At 44.5% G+C, this 18600-nt stretch overlaps 1 protein-coding gene across 1 annotated transcript in view; it reads right to left on the reverse strand.

The window, feature by feature from the left end:
• The window catches only part of BCAR3 (BCAR3 adaptor protein, NSP family member), an 88821-nt gene that overhangs the window by 1365 nt on the left and 68856 nt on the right, over positions 1-18600 (reverse strand). Inside the window, 7 exon segments of the mRNA XM_033151548.1 lie at positions 127-339; positions 955-1066; positions 2720-2891; positions 4865-4980; positions 9568-10199; positions 11924-12024; positions 13077-13519. Of these exon segments, the coding sequence (XP_033007439.1) occupies positions 127-339; positions 955-1066; positions 2720-2891; positions 4865-4980; positions 9568-10199; positions 11924-12024; positions 13077-13519 (1789 nt within the window).

Raw genomic sequence — 18600 nt, forward strand, 5'->3', positions numbered from 1 at the left:
TGCAACATCTCTCTGCAAGGGAAGATCTTAGAAACAAGACCTGTTTTCAGCAGCCCTGGATATCATCTCCCCCCGCCTTCGTTTTTGTGGAATTAAACAGTGTGCAGCAGTACATTCCCCTCCTACCTGCTAACATCCTTTCCGCATTTGCGCTGTACAGGTCAGCATTCTGCGCTATCAAGCGAGCAGTCGCCAAGTGTTTCAGCATTATTTCGCAGCTTTGGTCCGTGTTCTCCCACACATCCATTCCATCAAACACGACAGCTTGGCGCTCCAGAAGCGTAATAAGAGGCATCAGCAGGGGGACAGTGACCACATTTTGTGGAACGCAGGTTGCCTCTGAAAAGGAGGTAACAAACAAACATTTACATTTTGCCCCCCTGCTAGCTAGAGGAACCAGCCTATCTCATGTCATGCACAAGCAGGATTTCATTACTTTGCTTGCTATGCAGTTCTGTAATATGACCACCAAATTTCCCCTAAGCAAAATGCTGGCTGATGCAGATACAACCCCTTTTGTTGGTTCCTCCTTCTCTCCCTAACCATGACTTGTGCTTTGTTTGGCAAGTGGATAAAAAAGTTGACCTGGCCATAGGTTTCTTCTTGTTGCATCCCCAGAGAAGCAAATTAGATATTCAGTGGAAATTATTCACTGTTCCTGAAGATCTAATTCATGCATTGCACATGGGTTATTTTGTTCAAAGCATTTCAATGACAGGGAATGATAGTGTACCCCTCCTTCCTGAGTTATTTCCCCCCTCCCCACAACAGGAGTGAACCATGAGTAAGGCAGGATGTGGTTACATCTAATGCATTTTGTCCGTTACCATCACTTTTAGGACTTGGGCTTTCTTCCGCACTCTCCATTAATGCAGTAACAGATGTGGCCTATGGACTTGATTAGACTCCACTGATGATGGCGATGATAAATGTGATGCAGCTGCCCTAACTTACCTCTTCCTTCATGCAAGGCTTTGCTGAACGGCTTTAGCTGCTTCTCATATATAATGGCTGTTTGTGTGTAGCAGTGCCTCAGAGCGGTCCACGTTTGCTCCAGCCTTGTGACCTGTAGAGGAAGAGCAGCTAAACTGTCAAGCAGTCCCTCAGCGACAAAAATCAAACTTGGTGCAACTTAAAAGAAGGGGTATTCCATACAAATCAGCAACATTTTGCTGCTGTTCCATCAAGTGTGCAGTTTGCATCCTCAGAGCAGAAGCTGCCTGTGGGAAACTGCCCTAACATGCTATATGAAGTGGCAGACTAGAACATTTGCTTGTTAGCCGAAGCCATCCCAGCCACCAGCCCTGCTAGGTGTTTAAAAACAGCTCATCCCAGTGAAGGGCTGCAGCAAATCTGCTTCCTTGAAAGGACTCCCTTTTAGCAGTAAGCTTGGTTGGGCCCTCCAACCTGTTCTACTCATCAGACAATCAGGGTTTCCCAAATTTTGGTCTCCAGCTGTTTTTGGACTACAACTCCCATCATTCCTAGCTAGCAGGACCAGTGGTCAGGGATGATGGGAATTGTAGTCCTAAAACAGCTGGGGAGCCCAAGTTTGGGAAACCCTGTAAAAACAGTTCTTCCCAGGTATCAGATCTGATCCCAACAAAGGGGTGTAGCTAATCGGCCACACTTTGGAAGGTCTCGTTTTTTAGCAGTAGGCTTGGGCCCTCCCAAGTCAGCAGTTCAACTCAACAAACCCTCCAGCTTGCCATTTTACTTGTGGGTGGGCATTACCCATAAGATCTAATGAGCTTGGCTACACTAAATCTAATTCCTGTATAAACGAGGAGTTTTCAAACCTGGAAGCGGATCGCTCATCACCCAGCATGTTTCTTAGCGCCTGTTAGGAATCCTTGTGCATCTTGAACTACAATTGTAAATGGTATTCTGCGGTGCCGGAATAAGAAGCACTGTGCACAAGGATGGGAATGGCGTCTACTTGACACTGGCTCAACCTCTAGCACTAGGTTTACTCCCCACATTTTAGTAAAGATACAAACAAATGTGAGTGGTAAGGAGGACAGCCACAAATACAGTAATGCCGCAGGACTGCAAACAGTGGGCAACCCCTCTCAATGATCAGGGAAGATGGGACAAAATCTGAAGAACCATTCTGGGCAGTAAGGTGTTGGGTTTTTTTTTTTTTTTTTACCAGCCCTGTGGATCATTTTTACCTACCAGTGAGAGTAGCATTGAAATCAGTTTGGATTCTTTGCTAATCTTCACTCACAGGTCTGTAGCTCTTTGCCTACAGTTAATTATAGTTGAGGAAATCCAGGCTTTCATGCTATTTATTAAGGTCAGTAAGCCAACTGTGAACCTTGGTTAATGAGTGAACTTAAACCAAAGTTAGTAGACAATAGTTAAGTTGCTGCGATGGATTCAGACATAATGCTAAGCTTTGATTTAATAATGGCTTAGTTTTTGTGTGTGAACCCCTCACGTGGGTGCAATCTTACAGTCTGCAAGGTGTCCCAGGAGTCAACAGGATAGATTGGATCCACCCATCCAATTTCAGAGAGGGAAAGCCAATGTTGGAGACACCTCTTTGGTCAAACCACGGTGTTCGGAGGAGGAGAATCAGGAATTCCAGAACAGGAAATGAACAGAAGAATGCCAGAACCTTATCCAATGCCTTGCTAAGCACAAAAGGCAGTTCCTCCTTCCCCACACCTTAAGACTGCATGTTAAATAGTTTAGTGTGGGGAATTCCTTTTACCTGAGGCATTTCCAGAGCTTTCATTATAGCTGAAAATGCATACAGATCCCCCATGGAGTCTTTGAGTTCCACAGCAACCTGGATGATCCTGTTTAACGTTGCAACTCGTTCTTCTAAGTTTCCTGTGCAGCCGAGAATATCAACTGCTATCCCTATTGCCATGGTGTTGTGTCTAAAGGGGGAAAGAAATCAGAAACAGTCTTAAGATATCAGGAGAGCCATGAGATTTCAAGCTGCCCGTGGAACTGAATCCAAGCACAAATATGACCTCAAAGTACTGTGGTGACATCATGCAGCATGCATTTATTTATAATAAAGCAGGAGATCTGAAGAAAACAACTGCTCTCTGTTCTTAGAGGTTGCACAGTACACTTGCAAGCAGGCACTTTCTTAGAAAGAGGTAGGCCTTCCTGGAGGAACATTTCTGAAAGTGTGTGTGTGTGTGTGTGTGGATATAGGACGAATTTTTAAAATTACTGTTTTTATGGCTTTAAAAATGTTTTCCTTCTTACTGGTCCCCAAAATAAATAAATTGTCCAATTAATCAGGGGTACCATTTAGCTCATCAAAATATTTAAGTCAATTAAGTGAATAAAATTGCAAATATTGTTACAATACATTTCTATCAATCTGCCGCAGCGTGACAAATCTCTATGTAAGAGGGAAATACTCATTTAGAAGGATCACACAAGAATAATCAATCTGCCAGCTTTCATTGGCTTAATTAAAGGTTTATTACAAATGTGGAGATGGCACCCTCTTAGCTCATTTCTTTGTGCATGCGGCAAACCATGGTCCCTGAGCTTAGATTTACATCGGAATTGTCATTTGTTCTGCTCAAGCAAACCAAGATTGGCTTTACTCTATGCTTTGTTTGAAGCATGCCAAGCCAGGAATCATGGTTTGTTAACTCTTGCTTGCACTAGGAAAGGAGTGCAGTGGGAGCCCTCTCCATGTTTACAATAAGCCATTATCTATGGTTAACCATGATGTGGGAACATAGCCATTGTTTCAGTATGAAAACTAGCCAATCATCAACCTAATTGGCAGCTTTTCCATCTTTGGGGCTATTTAAGCAAGCTCCAGCAGTGAGTTTGAGAACATTTAGAGTGAATTCTCTCAACGCCTAAGGATCATTTTGACAATACTCTCATCGTAGCTACCCACCCTTTCAATGAAGAAGAAAGGAGGAGAGACAGTAATGCCTGTGACCAGGCATGACAGGCCAACAAAAGAATGCAAACCCAGTTGGAAGGGCCTGGGAGGAAAGAAATTGCCAGCCCCCATGCTGGCAGCAGAGGTGCCAAGACTGGCAAAGCAATTTGAAGATGTCTTTCACAAAAGCACAGGAGTGGGTCATCTCACTGCTTGGCAAGAGGAGAGCGGGAGGAGCTATTTGCCAATCAGACCATTCCGTGCAATGGGTCTCTCTCTGATCTGGAGCAGGAAACCATGGCAACCACATGGTTGGCTAAAAGCTCTAAACCACTGCATGCAACTTTTTGAAGAGGAGGGGGCGGCCTGGTGGCTTTGAATGCAGACAAGGTATTAGTTTGTAGGCCTCAAAGGAGGCTTTCAGAGTCCCTGAAGAGATGTTTTGCACTTAAGATTCCTGGGATTATCTGTGTTGGTGACATGTGGGAACATAAGGCATTTAGTTTTTCAGGTCGTGCTACACATCTTTTTGGACTTATTTCCTGCTTAAAATACTTCCCTTGATATTATAGTTTATTTACAAAAACCTGCTCACAGTTCATGATTAAATGCCTCCCAACCCACCCCCGCAATGTTGGTGTCCATGTAAACATGCGCAGAAGCCTTTAAAAATAAAATATTGCAGTATTATTATTATTATTATTATTATTAATAGGTTCACATTTTTCCTTGCATAGTCCTTTTGTAAAAGGTGCTTAGCCTTTCAGTAGCCCACCAAAATCACACCCTATCACTGGGAATCTATTAATATGGCATCCGTTAGGAATCTATGCCACAATAGATAAATAGTGGGAGGAAAGGCAGAACTGACAAATACTTTTTTTACAGAGAACAACAATGAGCCCCTGACAGTTTCCCTTGGCAGCCTGATATTTTATGCAGAGCCTACAAGGGGAAGGAAACCTATAAGGTAGCAATAACAGTGTTTACCTTTCAATTATGTCGAGGCGCAGTTGGTGTCCATACGGCAACGTAATAAGTTCCAGGCCTGAATTCACTCCCATGATTCTCCTCGTCTCTTCGGAGACCTCCAGTATCCTAGCAACCTGTCAAGTGCAGCAAGAGTGCGTACGTACGGAATGAGTCAGGGTGGAGACAAGGCAGCCTGAACATTAACCAACATTTATGCTGAAAACCCTCAGTAGCCCCAAATGCTCCTTGCTGCTTTACATGCCAGAGCAGCTACCATCCAAAGGCTGCCAGCTTGCACAAGCAATACATAAAACATAAGGCAGCCTCTCTCTCCAAGGGACACACGATTGTTCCGTTCTAACGCTTCACGGGGATCCAATGTTAGTTATACAGAGCTCCTGCTAGGGTTGCCAACTTTTCAGCCTGCAACTGCAGCTGTGCTTTTAATAGCTGCTTTTATCAGATGGTGACGCTTGCCTCCACACTGTGAAAGGTTCAGCTGTTGATTTCCAGACATGGGTACGTTTAAAGTGACAAAAGAGCAGGTCAGTTTTCCTGCTCCCTCCACCCCCAGTCAGCTGGCAAACCCCCAAGCTCCCCTTCCTTTGCTGTTCCGCAGCCCACCATGAACCTCAAGAGTTGTTCCCCATAGACAAAATTCCACTGAGGTTTCCTTCCATGGTCCTCACTTGGGTGGAACGGTTACCGAGCTCACGGTTCCTTTCACATCTTAACACTTAATTCTTTTTGCAGTGAATTTTAGCATGTCAATAGACTGTTTCTCTAATTGAATTAGAAACTTTAAAAAAGCAAAGCAAACATAATCAAGTTTCTAGATTTCTACTGCATACAGTTTAAGCTATAGGTTTGTTTCAACTGTGTTGTGAAACAGTAATCAACAACATTTGAGCACAGCTTAACCCTAGCAGGCAGTCCCAGGACATGGTATAGAAAAGGCACACAATGGAGTGTTATCAAACATCCCAAGGGCCGGCCTTGTTGAAGCTATAGAGGTACTACCCGAGAGCCCTCTGTATGAGATCCTAAGTTTCATTATGGAAGATAGGTTACAAGCATAAGAAACAGTGGCATAGCTTTCTCATTTACCCTAACTGCAGGTGGAGAGGGAGGCAGAGAAAAAGCCCAAACAGAAAGGCAGCAATCTCTAGGCTTGCCAAGATCCAGCCAGTGGAAAGGTGAACCAATCAAGAGATCAATCTAAGTTTCTTAGGATTTGTTTAACCTCCCACACAGCAACACAGCACATTTGTTGCACTCATGAAGCAAAGAGAGAGCCTCAAAAGGTGAATTTAAAGCAGTTTATTAAGGCCTGACGTGTTTTAGACAGCTTTTCTTCAGGGCTAAACGAACCCCTAAGGAATTGGGTTTGGCTGCTGGCGGCTGTCTTGATTAAACTGTTGCCCACAAGTCAACCGCTTTGAAAAGCACTTGGGCCTTTCAATGAACTGCTTCAGATTCACCTTCCTGCATTTTTGTAGCCCTTCTGCTAATTGTTGCCACCCACTGGTCTCAAGAGACAATGGAGTGCGCCTCCAGGGGTAAAGTCAAACACGTTACCAGCACCAAAGTGACCTCTCCGGGGCATAAGCCTGGGCAATGCATATGGAAGTCCTGGGCTGCCCAAACAAGTCCTCCCTCTCAGCCTCACTGATGCGGTCCAAAGGAAAGCAGAGCAGTATGTTTGGCACCAGCTTGACTGCAGGAAGGAGGCGTACAAGGTGCCACCCAACCACCTGAGGGACTCCACTCTGGATTTGTTTAGGGTTTACTCCTTAGCCCTTTCTTCTCACGAGACAGAGGGTTTCTGCTAATAGTAGCTACATTATACACAAATGCAACCGCATCCATTCAACCAGCATCAGTTGGAAGTGACATGACCCTCGCTGCAAACAAAAGCTGGTGAAATAAAGAGGTGTATGCACAATTGCTGGTGAAATAAAGAGGTGTATGTACAATTGTCTCTTCCTTGGTGACCACCATGTTACTATGATTTGCCCAAACACTGAAGTCACTTGCGCATACGGGAGGTCCTGTGTGAGATCGTCTGGGTTAGTCAATCCCCCCCTTCCCAAGATCATCACCAGGAGACATGGTGCTGCAGGCCTGTGACAGCATTGCAAGCTTTATCACCAACAGATAAGACAAGAGAAACATCTGGCACATTTTACAACATCCGCCAGAAATCTTTATGAGTCATAATGGCAGTCATATTTTACAGCATTGTCAAAGTATCCAGCATCATCCTCATTAGGGACCTCTAGCCCTCTGGGCTGCACTAAGCGTCATTAGTAATATTATCCTCACTCTCTCTAATAACGGGCCCCAAATGCTACTTGGCTTAACCAATCTCATCTGGAGACCCTCCTGTGACCAGGGCAAATTCAATGTCAGGAGACAGGCAATTCCTCTAGTGCCTGGTTTAAAACGAACATAAATATAGATTAAGCTCTCAGAGTGGAGTACTCTAAGTAATGAGGAGGAGCGCCGGAAAGGTCCTCACTGTCCCTCTCAGTGCAGTGGACCGCAGCTGATGCCAACTTGATTTACAGAATCCTCAAAGAAGCTGTTGATTCTAACAAGCCTGTAATAGCTTTAGGGGCAAGCATTCAAAGGACCAATGACAGCAAGAGGGGAGATAACACTGAAGCTGTGTGTAGATAATGCCATTTGACACCTGGGTGGTATCAAGCAGGGATTTGAAGTAATGGGTCATTCTCACAGAAAGTGAGCAGGAAAGATGTGCTGCAGCTCAAAATTCTTTCCAGTAGCACCTTAGAGACCAACTGAGTTTGTCTCTAAGGTGACAAACTGCAGACCAACAGGCTACCCACCTGTAACTGCAGCACAAAAGATTGCTTATAATCCCCATCTCCCAAATAAAAACAGCTTATCCCAGTAACTTAGGGTGTTTCCATATATCAAGCTCACCAGCCAACAGTTTCCTCTAAACATGAAACAAAACCTAGAAGAGGTACTTGTGATCACAGTAGCTTGGAATGACCACTGCGGGTTTGTATACAGCTGTTGCCATGTCTTCCCACCCTGCCGGGACATTTGGATAAGCATTCGTCAGCATGGCTCTTGCATGGCTCTTGCAGTATGCAATGTTACCAGCCCATAGAATCACAGAATTGTAGAGTTGGGAGGGATCCCAAGGGTCATCTAGTCCAACCCCCTGCAATGCAGGGAATGGCATCCATGACAGATGGCCATTCAACCTCTGCTTAAAAACCTCCAAGGAAGGGAAGTCCACCATCTCCTGTTAGAATCTCCTTTATCACTTTCTGATACATAGTTCTGTCCCTTCCAGTGATCTGCAGCATCATCACTTTTTAATATATACATCACCAGCATATATCCCAGGCTATATCAGGAAAAACTGCTGCAATCCACCCTCACACCCAATCCAGTTCCCGTGACTAGGCTTTATGCAAAGGGGGGGGGGGTGAAATCTGTATCTCATTTTTTTAAAAAATTCCTAGACTTCCTGTGGCATTCCTAGCGGTATCTATCACAAGGAATCCTATCCTCTGCAAAAACCTGCTGCTTAAATTGACAAACTCGAGAGTCTACTCCCAAGTATACCCCAAACAATTGCCAGGAGGATCTAAATTATTTATTGCTACAAGCACAGATAGCTGCACTTATTTCAAAGACAGCTCCGCTAGAGGGCAGAGTTAGCATGCCAGGAATCTTGGATCCAGCTGCTGTGGAGTCTATGTAGTTATTAGCTACCTTGCTGGCTGACCGCATCCTGGGACAGATACACGGGGAACTGAAAGTGATTTGGGCTTTTACCAAAACTCAGGTGAGATCAATACTCCTACAATAAATGAGCATACCTCACTAGCTCTTGCAGCCTCTTCTGCCGCTACAATGCACAAAACTATTTCCTGGAGCTCTGCTGATTAGCACGACTGTTGTCTCCTGAGCCATTCTGTCTTTCACAGAAACACAGCCATCTAACCCAAGCCCTTCTCTCAAGAGTTTAATCAGACAATGTCTAGATTCACACCACCTCACCCCAAGCAAACAATATGGTAGCACTCCTCTTGTGCAGACTTGCAGTCAGTTACTCGCCCAGAAGGAAGAGTTCTTATATAGTGCATCCACATCCCGACAGTCACAATTCCTTCTGGGCAAGTAACGTGCCAGAAACCACTAGCCTTGATCCGTCCATATATGAATGCAGCCACAGTCAAATAATCAACGGCACCAACCGGCTGGACTCAGAGGAGGCAGGTCTAAATTCAGCTCCCTTCCGCTCCTCTAATTGCTATGATCTGATTGAGGCTATACTGTTCTAGCTGCTAAGTCGGACCTGGAGTCAAATGTGCTGCATTATGCTGTTCTGTATTTTGTGGCTCAAAAAATACCTTTCACCAGAGATTAGTTGGTGCACAGGCTGCATGAACCCTCTTGGGAGCAGCGGGCAGGTGGAAAGCTGCTGTCCTGCGCTCGGGGGGGGGGCGCACCACTTTAGCAGCAGCCTCCCCCCTTCCCTAGGCGGCTGGGGGAGGCTTGGGAGCGACAGGCAGGCGGCGCACTGCTTCGGGGGGGGGGGGAGCTGCGCATTAAGGTCATGAATATAAGCTGCACTTTAACTTTTTACGGCCCAAATTTGGAAAAAAGTGTGGCTTATGTTCGGACCAATACAGTAGTACTACTTTTTTTTTTTTTTTAAGAAACAGACAGTTTACCTTGCAGTCCATTTTAAGCATATGCAGAGCGATTCTCTTTGCACTGTTGTTTGTGAACAGCTCCTTCACCCTTTTCAGCATCGCTGTCTCCAAGGGTTTGTTTTCCAAAGGAAGGAGCTTGGACTCGAAATCATTAGGCCTGAAACTGGAGAACATCTCAAGAACAGGCGCAACAAAGACGCCGCTCTCTTTGCACATCTCCATCTGGGCCGCGAGTGGGTCCGCAGCGCTCAGCAAAGAATCATTGTCACCCAGGATCAAGTAGCTCCTTTTGGAATGCCTGGATGAATGTGTCCCATTCTCCCTCGTTGCCAGATGCTCTACAAAGCTGTCCTTCTGGCATAAAGGTTGCTTTGTCACCCCGCAGTCTGTGGGAAACGCTGCGTTCAATTCACAATACAGTGCCTCCGAACCGTGCGGTGGCCTCAGAAAGGGGACTTTGCTGGGCTTGGGTGGAGGCCTGGGGTACAGCTGGCTGTCAGAACCCCTGAGAGCATCGATGAGCTGCAACTCAGAGGCGGCTCTCCGGAACATCTGAGGGCTCAGTGCGGGCTCACTGCCTGTCCTGAACGCTGGCGACTTTGGACAAGGGCTGGTTTCAACTTCAGTTCCCTGAGATGGGTACCTTGAACCTGGAAGTTAAGAGGAGGAGGCAACACAGGTTAGGAGGTATCAAATGGCAAGGGAGCAGCACTTGTCAGGGAGACAGAGAAGGAAGAAGACTTCCAAAATCTAGAGTCGCATGCCTTGGCAAGAAATGGCAGGCTTTCCTTCCCATTCCAGTCATTGCACAGGCGATGGGTGAGCGAGGTGTTGAAAGCCCACAAGTGTGGCTGACATCAGGATTCACTCACACAAAAGGGTATCACAACCCTATCAGGTTTTCACACACTGAAGTGGCCTTGTGAAAGTGTTCACTCGACAAGTTACTGGCTGGTTTTTGAAGGGTGGAGCATGCAGGCAACATGTAGCCCCCAGGCCCATCTTGCCTCCTCTTCTGTGCGCTGCAAAGTACTCACATTTGAGATCTGGAGTCCCCTGAAGAGCACAGCGGAAGGAGGGATGCACAAACCAGTCATTCCCTGTAATATCCTGGAGCTGAACAGAGAGGCGTACTACGCTCCCTTGTGCCCTTGCTAGAGGAGCTGAGCCAGAGTGGAGAGGCATGATTTTTGCACCCCTCTGGGCCTGTGCCCTTGGCAACCTGGCCAACCCCTAGGTACGCCCTTATCTGGAGAGGCAGGAGGGTTCAGAGAGAAAGAAACAGGGTTCTGTCAAGCCAAGCAGGCCTTGCTCTTCAGGCAAGTGCTGCACTCTTGCACAGATGCATCACTTCCATGCTGGACTTTTCATATCTGAACATAATAAATATGTCACTCCTGGAGCCAATTCTGTGCACTCATTATTTCCTTAGTTAAAGTATTTGTTGCTTTGTTTTTCTATACCACCCTTCATCTGAGGATTACAGGGCAGTTAACACAAATACGCATACCATAGTTACAAACCAAACAATATATTTAGGATGCCTTGCATTCTTCTCAATGCCACATACTTAAGATGCATAGTTTAGAGACAGTGAAGCGAAAAGCTCCACCAATATACAGGTTCCACCCCCCCCCCAAAAAAAAAATCAAAGATATACAGAGCAGCTGCACTGTCACATTATTCTGCAGTGAGTATGATAATGTTCTGGGCTGTACAGTCAGAAGTGGAAAATCTCCAGGGCTTGGAATAGGAACTGGTTTGTAACTGAATCTGATGGGTAAGAGCAGAAATGAGAGCTTGTGACTCACAAGAAATAGCCACACATTTTGCACGGAAAGAACATTTTCCGAAAAGGGAACCTGAGTGCACAAGGAGTTATGACAGGAATGGATTTCAGAGCACAGCTCATGTAAAACTAATTGTTTCCAGAATGCAGGAAAATACCTACAAAGACCTTTAAGGCACATGCAAATCCCGTCACTGTAGATACAAAGCTCCAGGTGGCATGTGAGATTTTGCTGAGGGCAACTTTTGCTAGATAGAAAAAGCAGGTGGGCAGGAGGGGGGCAATGTCCCACACTCTCCAAAGTCTTATGAGGCAAGTCCAGCCAACACTTCCACCTCGTGCTTGGTTCTTCAAAATTGGGGATAGAAGAGAAAGGCAGGGATTATGCAATGAATGGGCGGCATGTACTTTACACACACACACACACACACACACACACAATGTGTTTGTTGTTTTCTTGTGCCCAGACACTAAAAAGTGTACAATTCCCCAAGGACGTGTTTAAAACAGAAGCTCAATGAACAGCAGCCCACCGCCGCAACACCCTCCGTTTTGCTCCAAGCACATAGCTCAGGTGACACATACTGATTGGCAGGTAGCTTTCCGACTGGTGAGCCTTCAGGGGGAATCTCTTCTCCTGAACATGGTCCAAGCAGGCTGGATGGCTACCACTTTTTTCCTTGTTTCTGTAAAGGGGAAGAACGTCACAATGTTAATTAAAGTTAATTAATGTTAATTTTTAAAATTTAAGTTCTCCTTTATGCCTCTGCACACAGACCATACTTTTAGAGCCATAGGCTGCACATCCCTGCTTGATCTCTTCATTGCCAGGCCATCAGACATCTGACTCTCTTGACTGATGATCCCAAAACACAAACCACGAAAAAGTGTGTCCCCACCACGTCTATAGACACAATTCTAGCTCTGAACCCAAGCCACCCTCACAGGATTGTTATGAGGATAAAATGGGTTGGTAAGAGAACAATGTACACTGGGCTTGAACTTTGTGAGCAAAAAGAGTGATATGAATGAATGTGGATTTAGTTGATTTGCAATGCTACTTAAAAGCAGTGCCAGGAACAAGGATGTATGGATCTCTAGAACCTTAAACAGCTGGAGGATGGGGGAGAACAGGGAGATGGACTTGTAGCAGCAGCACTGGGTGTGGGGGTGCCTAACCTTTCTCCCAGCAACATTTGTTCAACAGAAATCACTGCCACAAAGTTACTAATAGGCTCATTTGGGTGGGGGGGGGAGATAAAAACACAGGCACCAGCCTTTCCCCAAAGCAGGGCTAATAGATGTTTTAAGACCAAAGAGTTGACAGATTTTAAAAGAGAACCAGGCAGGGAGAAAAGGTTAAAGAGCCCTTCCCAAGTAGTAGTTGCATTTATTAAATTTGCATACCGGCCTGTACCTGTAGATCTCAGGGCAGTTCACAACATAAAATTACAATATTAAAAAGCATGGCTTCCCCTAGCCATTTCAGACAAACCAAAACTGTTTTTTGGCTTTTAAAATAAAGTCAAGAAACCCAATCATGGATCTTCCACACGGATCCATGAGTGCAGATGGGTTCCCCTTGGCAGACAGTTGCTCTTCACATGAGAGTGATGGGATAGAGCTTCCTTGATCATGTATACTCTACTCTCCTCCCTTGTATAATTAGAGCTGCATTCTGATCTCCTGAGTAGGGCATCCATCTCAAACTCTCACAGATGGCGCAATATAGTCGTACCTTAAAAGGTTTCCTCGGACTGAATTCTGCTCTCTGGCCTGGCGAGTGCACATATTAAGGCTCAGTCTTTTTGGAGTTTCCACTTTTCCTTCCGGAATGCTGCCCTCCCTTTGCAGGGCTGGGGAAGTGCCATATTTTTCTTCCAGACACCTCAATGGGACAGTCCTGTTGATGGGCTGAAATATAATTGCTCCGCTCTGCTTTGAGATTGGCCGGCGGTTCCCCACATAGCACCGGACCAGTCCAGGGATGCTGTCGAAACTTTCGTCCTCAAATTGGTACTGAACACGGCAGTAGGCTTCGTTGAGCCTCAAGATGGTTTTGTTGATCTTGAAGTGCTGAGAGGTGTTTTTCCACTGACAGGTAAGGACAAAATTCCCAGGGCTTGAGAGAGAGTCCCTGATCAAGAAATCTCCATCTCTCTGAACAAGGCTTTCAGACACCTTTAAGAGAGAATCAGAATGAGATTAGCCATTATTGGACAAGTGTATCCTTACTTTCTTTTACTGAAAGCTTCAGCGTATTTTCATTTTAAAAAAAAAAGTACTTAAAATGCTTCATCGTTATCTATCACAAAAGTTGTTGCATTTAAATAAAATGGCAAAACATTAAAGATATATCCTAGAGCAGTGTTTCCCAAATGTGGGTCTCCAGCTGGTTTTGGACTACAATTCCAATCATCCCTGACCAATGGTCTTGCCAGCTAGGGATAATGGGAGTTGTAGTCCAAAAACAGCTGGAGACCCAAGTTTGGGAAACACTGTCCTAGAGTAACCATTCCCACAACCTGGTGTCCTCCAGGTGTTTCCAGATGTTCATCATCCCTGTCAATTCACTCTGAGGCTGGTGTGAGTTGTAGTCCAGCTATAGTTCTGGAATAGGACTGTACCACTATTCAACATAGTCAGCTAAGCCACAGGCCCTTCCCCTTTTCTGAGCTTCCCATACAGTTTTTCCATCTCAGTGATACGGAAGACTTCAACCTGGCACTCTGTCTTCTGGTATTGTGCTTAGGCTCCAATGCCTGACAAAGATAGCTCAAACTGCTACTTTTAAATTTGGACCTTGCAAAAGACTAAGATCAGCTTCGCAGCCCAAATTCTGATTAGCCTAGGAATATAAGTAGAATCCATGGGATACCCTGTCATGGTGAAGTTAAATTCCTACCCTTGTTTACATCTGGAAACAAGGCCATGAAATCCTTTGTAGCAAAAGGAAGCTCTGGTAGGCACCTGGCACCCCAACATTAGGAAAGAGCCAGTGTGGTGTAGTGGTTAAGAGCGGCAGACTTGTAATCTGGGGAACCGGGTTCGCGTCTCCACTCCTCCACATGCAGCTGCTGGGTGACCTTGGGCTAGTCACACTTCTCTGAAGTCTCTCAGCCCACTCGCCTCACAGAGTGTTTGTTGTGGGGGAGGAAGGGAAAGGAGAATGTTAGCCGCTTTGAGACTCCTTCGGGTAGTGAAAAGCGGGATATCAAATCCAAACTCTTCTTCTTCTCTTCTTCTCATTCACAACTCTGAATTACTGGGCACACTGAGCTCTGGACTGGGAGCCAAGACACCTCCATTCCTTCTTGCTAACACTGAGGCTATGGACACATTACAGGCTTAAAACACAGCTAGGTTTTTCCTTTTCTCAATTACCGGTAGGATGGAAAAAATGGAGAAATGCATAAAACTACGGTATTCCATAAGGAATGACAGGATAGACGTGCATTGTGGGTAGCATCATGTGCACACTGCTTCCTATACCAGTGGTGGGAGTGCACTGGATGCAGAGTAAACATGAGTGTACATGCAGCCTGAATTAAGGATGGCTCTTTCAATAAGAACAGTTGAGTGCCATGTGGTCATGTACTGTACTCAACTGTGTACTGCTTAAGTAGTCAGAGAGTGTCTTAATAGCCTTAGCATCCCACTGATTCACTTTGTTTTCAGCTCAGATGAGGATACCCGCTGTGTTTTCAATCTACCTAACACAGCTAATTATGAAGGCTGTAGCCTGCAGAAGCCAAAACCACAATAAATCAAAAACATTTAAGATTCCACACAACAAAACAAAGTCTTTTTGAAAGCTGCTACAAAACAAACATAAATACGCTTCTGAAATTTTTAAGGGCACACCAAACTGTAATCTGCAATGGCAAAATAATAATAAAAATCATGACGTGATCAGAACACAAAGAGCTTTCAGCATCCCAAAGCTAAACAGATGCAGGGCTGTGTGACTACACAATGCAGTCAAGGCCAACAGAGCTTACAGTGGCTCTCTCTTTCCAGCTATTCTCCTATATTCCCAACATGCTGCATGTCAGGGACAAAATTGGTGTGACGTTAATTGTGTGAATATAAATTAATATACAATTATTTAAAAGAACCATAAACTGCTCAGGCAGCAGGAGGAACACTGGTATAGTGAAGGAAAGTTTAATCCTTTCTCCCTTTGTGGTGGTGCCCACTCCAAAACTGCTCTGGTGTGTGAAGAACTTTGCACTAAATACATCTATCTGTTCCTAGCTTCAAAGATGGGATTATCTTCCTGGGATAAATTCCTGTTTCCTACTAAAAGACATGGATAAGTATTCTGCATCGAGGACAGTGAGGTTTCCTGCTTGCATACTGCTTAAGTGCATTAATACTAAAATATTAATGGAAATGTTATTGATTACAACAGATGCTTGACTTCCTTGTGGCATCAATATTGATATTTGAATGTTTTCCCCCTTGAAACAATTTCTGAAATCTTAATTGTATGTGCAAGATTTGTTTCTTTGCTACACAGTCGTAACTTGAAAGTCAAACAGAATCCATTCCGATAGTCCGTTCAACTTCCCAAATATTCAAAAACCAAATCGCGGCTTCTGATTGAGTGCAGGAAGCCACGGAAGCCCCATTGGATGTTCGGTTTCCAAAAGAACGTTCGCAAACTGGAATAATCACTTCCGGGTTTGTAGCGTTCGGGAGCCAAAATGTACAAGTCAACAACCAAGGTATGACTGTATAACCCAGGGGTTGTCAACCTGTTCCCTACCGCCCACTAGTTGTCGTTTCAGGATTCTAGGTAGGTGGTAGGGGCAAACGCTCCTGGGGGGGACAGCAAACCCCCCAGTACCTCTGAGCGTCTCCTAGTAGGCACATCTCTGGAATGGCATGTCCCTTCACTCCAGAGTGCCTGCCTGTGATACCTCTCTTATGAAAAGTGCACACAAGTCTTCTGGCATCACACAGCAAGAAAAAGGAAACATCCGTAGATCTAAACTACGTTTTATTTACATTCTATACAGAGAATCCATAATCACGTCTGTGTTCTCCAAGCTCTGGCAAAACAAGCAGTTGCATACTGCAAAAGTGAAAGTACAGTACAATAACAGATGGAAGAAATAAGACAGTATTCCGTTCCCACGCTCTTCTCAGACATCTCATGTGATTTATACTAATCACACTAGCCAGCATCGGCTATGTAAAATCCCAACACTACGGCACAAACTGAACCCTTCCCTCAAGCACTGGTGGGCGGTAAGGAAATTTTACCATCAAGAAAGATACATTAGTGGGCGGTAGGTATAAAAAGGTTGACTACCCCTGGTATAGCCAAACCAGTGCAACAGCAAGTGGCTGTGTTAGAATAAATGCATTCTGAATCTGAGTGAGTTCTGTTGCTGCTTGTCCCCAGCTGAGGGCGAAACTAGACATAATGGTCAAAAGCACCAACTGTGGCAGGCTGCATTTCACCACCTTCTCAAAATGGCTTGCTGGAACCGGGCCTTCTCAGTAGTGGTGTCTGCCCTGTGGAAGATCCTCTCATCAGATGTCAAGGAGATATACAACTTTTAGAAGACATCTGAGGCAGCCCTGTATAGGGAAGTTTTTTAAATGTTTGATGTCTCACTGTGTTTCTATATTTTGTTGGAAGCTGTCCAGTCAGATGTGTGGGATACAAATAATAAAATTAATATTATTATTAATTATTCCTAATCCTTATAATGACATAAATGCAGCTTCCTCCACACCCACAAATTAATTCTGACACTCCCTCTTTTTCCAATTATAAAAATGAAAAATAAAAGTAAGAGGTAGTTAGAATGGCAACTAATGACCAGATTTTCACCCCATGAAAAATGTGCAAATGATGGCATTTTGTATGTATTTTACTTATGGTGGGAATTTTTTCTGGTAAGCACAACTTTAGGAAACTCGCAAATACAATTGGACTCACTATGTTTTCTCTAAATTGTGCCCATTGTCATAAAGTATCCTCCACACAACCGAAAACCGTAGCTGGGTTCAGCTACCATCAAGGTAGAACTTTTTATTTAAATTGGCCCTAAAAGTGACCTCATCAATGCCTTCCTTCAGTGGGTTTAATTTTTTTAGGGCTCTTATCTTTTTCATCAGACAAACTTTGGCCAATAAGATGTACATCACATGGCCACCAGATACTACTATCTCTGAATGGTTTCCAGGGCTGATATCCACAGGCTGCTCTTAACTCCAGAGGTCTGCACTTTGATGACTAGCTCATGCTGTTTCAGTTGCATTAGATTAAAATAATAATGTCTGCTTTCAGACAGATGTGGAGACGCATGTAAATATGGTGAAAACCAAGAAAAAGCAATGTGTTGCTTAATGCTTTAAAATGGCCTCCCATGTCTTGATTCCCAATTATCATCATTATAACATCATTCAGTTTCAGTAAGGAATTCAGCGATTTCTGTGGCTAGAGTATATATTATGTGCTCAAAATCTTGCTAAATCAGAAACCCGGTTCCTGCAAGCAGGATAAATGAAATAAATTAAAATATCTGGCTGATGTTTTACATTAATTAGTCACGTTTTCCAGTAACATGGATCCTCTTCTCCAGGTAGGACTGACAGGGAGCAAGAAAGGAAGAGCAAAATTATCAAAACTGTGAGAGCTATCACCTTGCTTGTTGTTTTTTATAGTAAAGATTCTCAGAATAGATGGAGTATCAATTTCTGAGCCAGAAAGGGACTTAGCGGTGTGTGTGGCCAATTCTCTCATAGCTATATTTCCAGCTATGCTTAAGGCGTTGCCTGGAAGTGCATTTTAGCACTGAACCTCCAGTGATATAATTGGGTTCAAAAACTAACTAAAGGACAGTTCCTTCGAGTCTCTTTAAGATACTCTTTATATTAAATTAAACAAGCTGAGGGATAATTACAGGGGAGAGTAATATGGGTGTTACAGGTTTCCTCCGTATCATTTGCGGACCGCTCTAAATGGGTAGCAGGCGTGACTGAACTGGATCTAGGCTCAAGAGTCAGGAAGGGGATAGGTTTCTGCACTTCCCTCTATACATGCAATTCCTCTCCCAGAATAACATCCTCAGGTTTTCACTTTTCTTTCCTGCTCCATAAATTGCTGGATTTGAACTATTGGCACAAGCACGTTCATAATAAATTTGAACCGATTTGCCAAAAAAAATAACAACACAGAGGTGGTGGTGAAAGACTTGAGATAGAATTGTGAAGTACCTGGATTTAGCAAGCAAGGAAGAAAG

The sequence above is a fragment of the Lacerta agilis genome, chromosome 6 (assembly GCF_009819535.1).
Source record: "Lacerta agilis isolate rLacAgi1 chromosome 6, rLacAgi1.pri, whole genome shotgun sequence".
Classification (NCBI taxonomy): Eukaryota; Metazoa; Chordata; class Lepidosauria; order Squamata; family Lacertidae; genus Lacerta; species Lacerta agilis.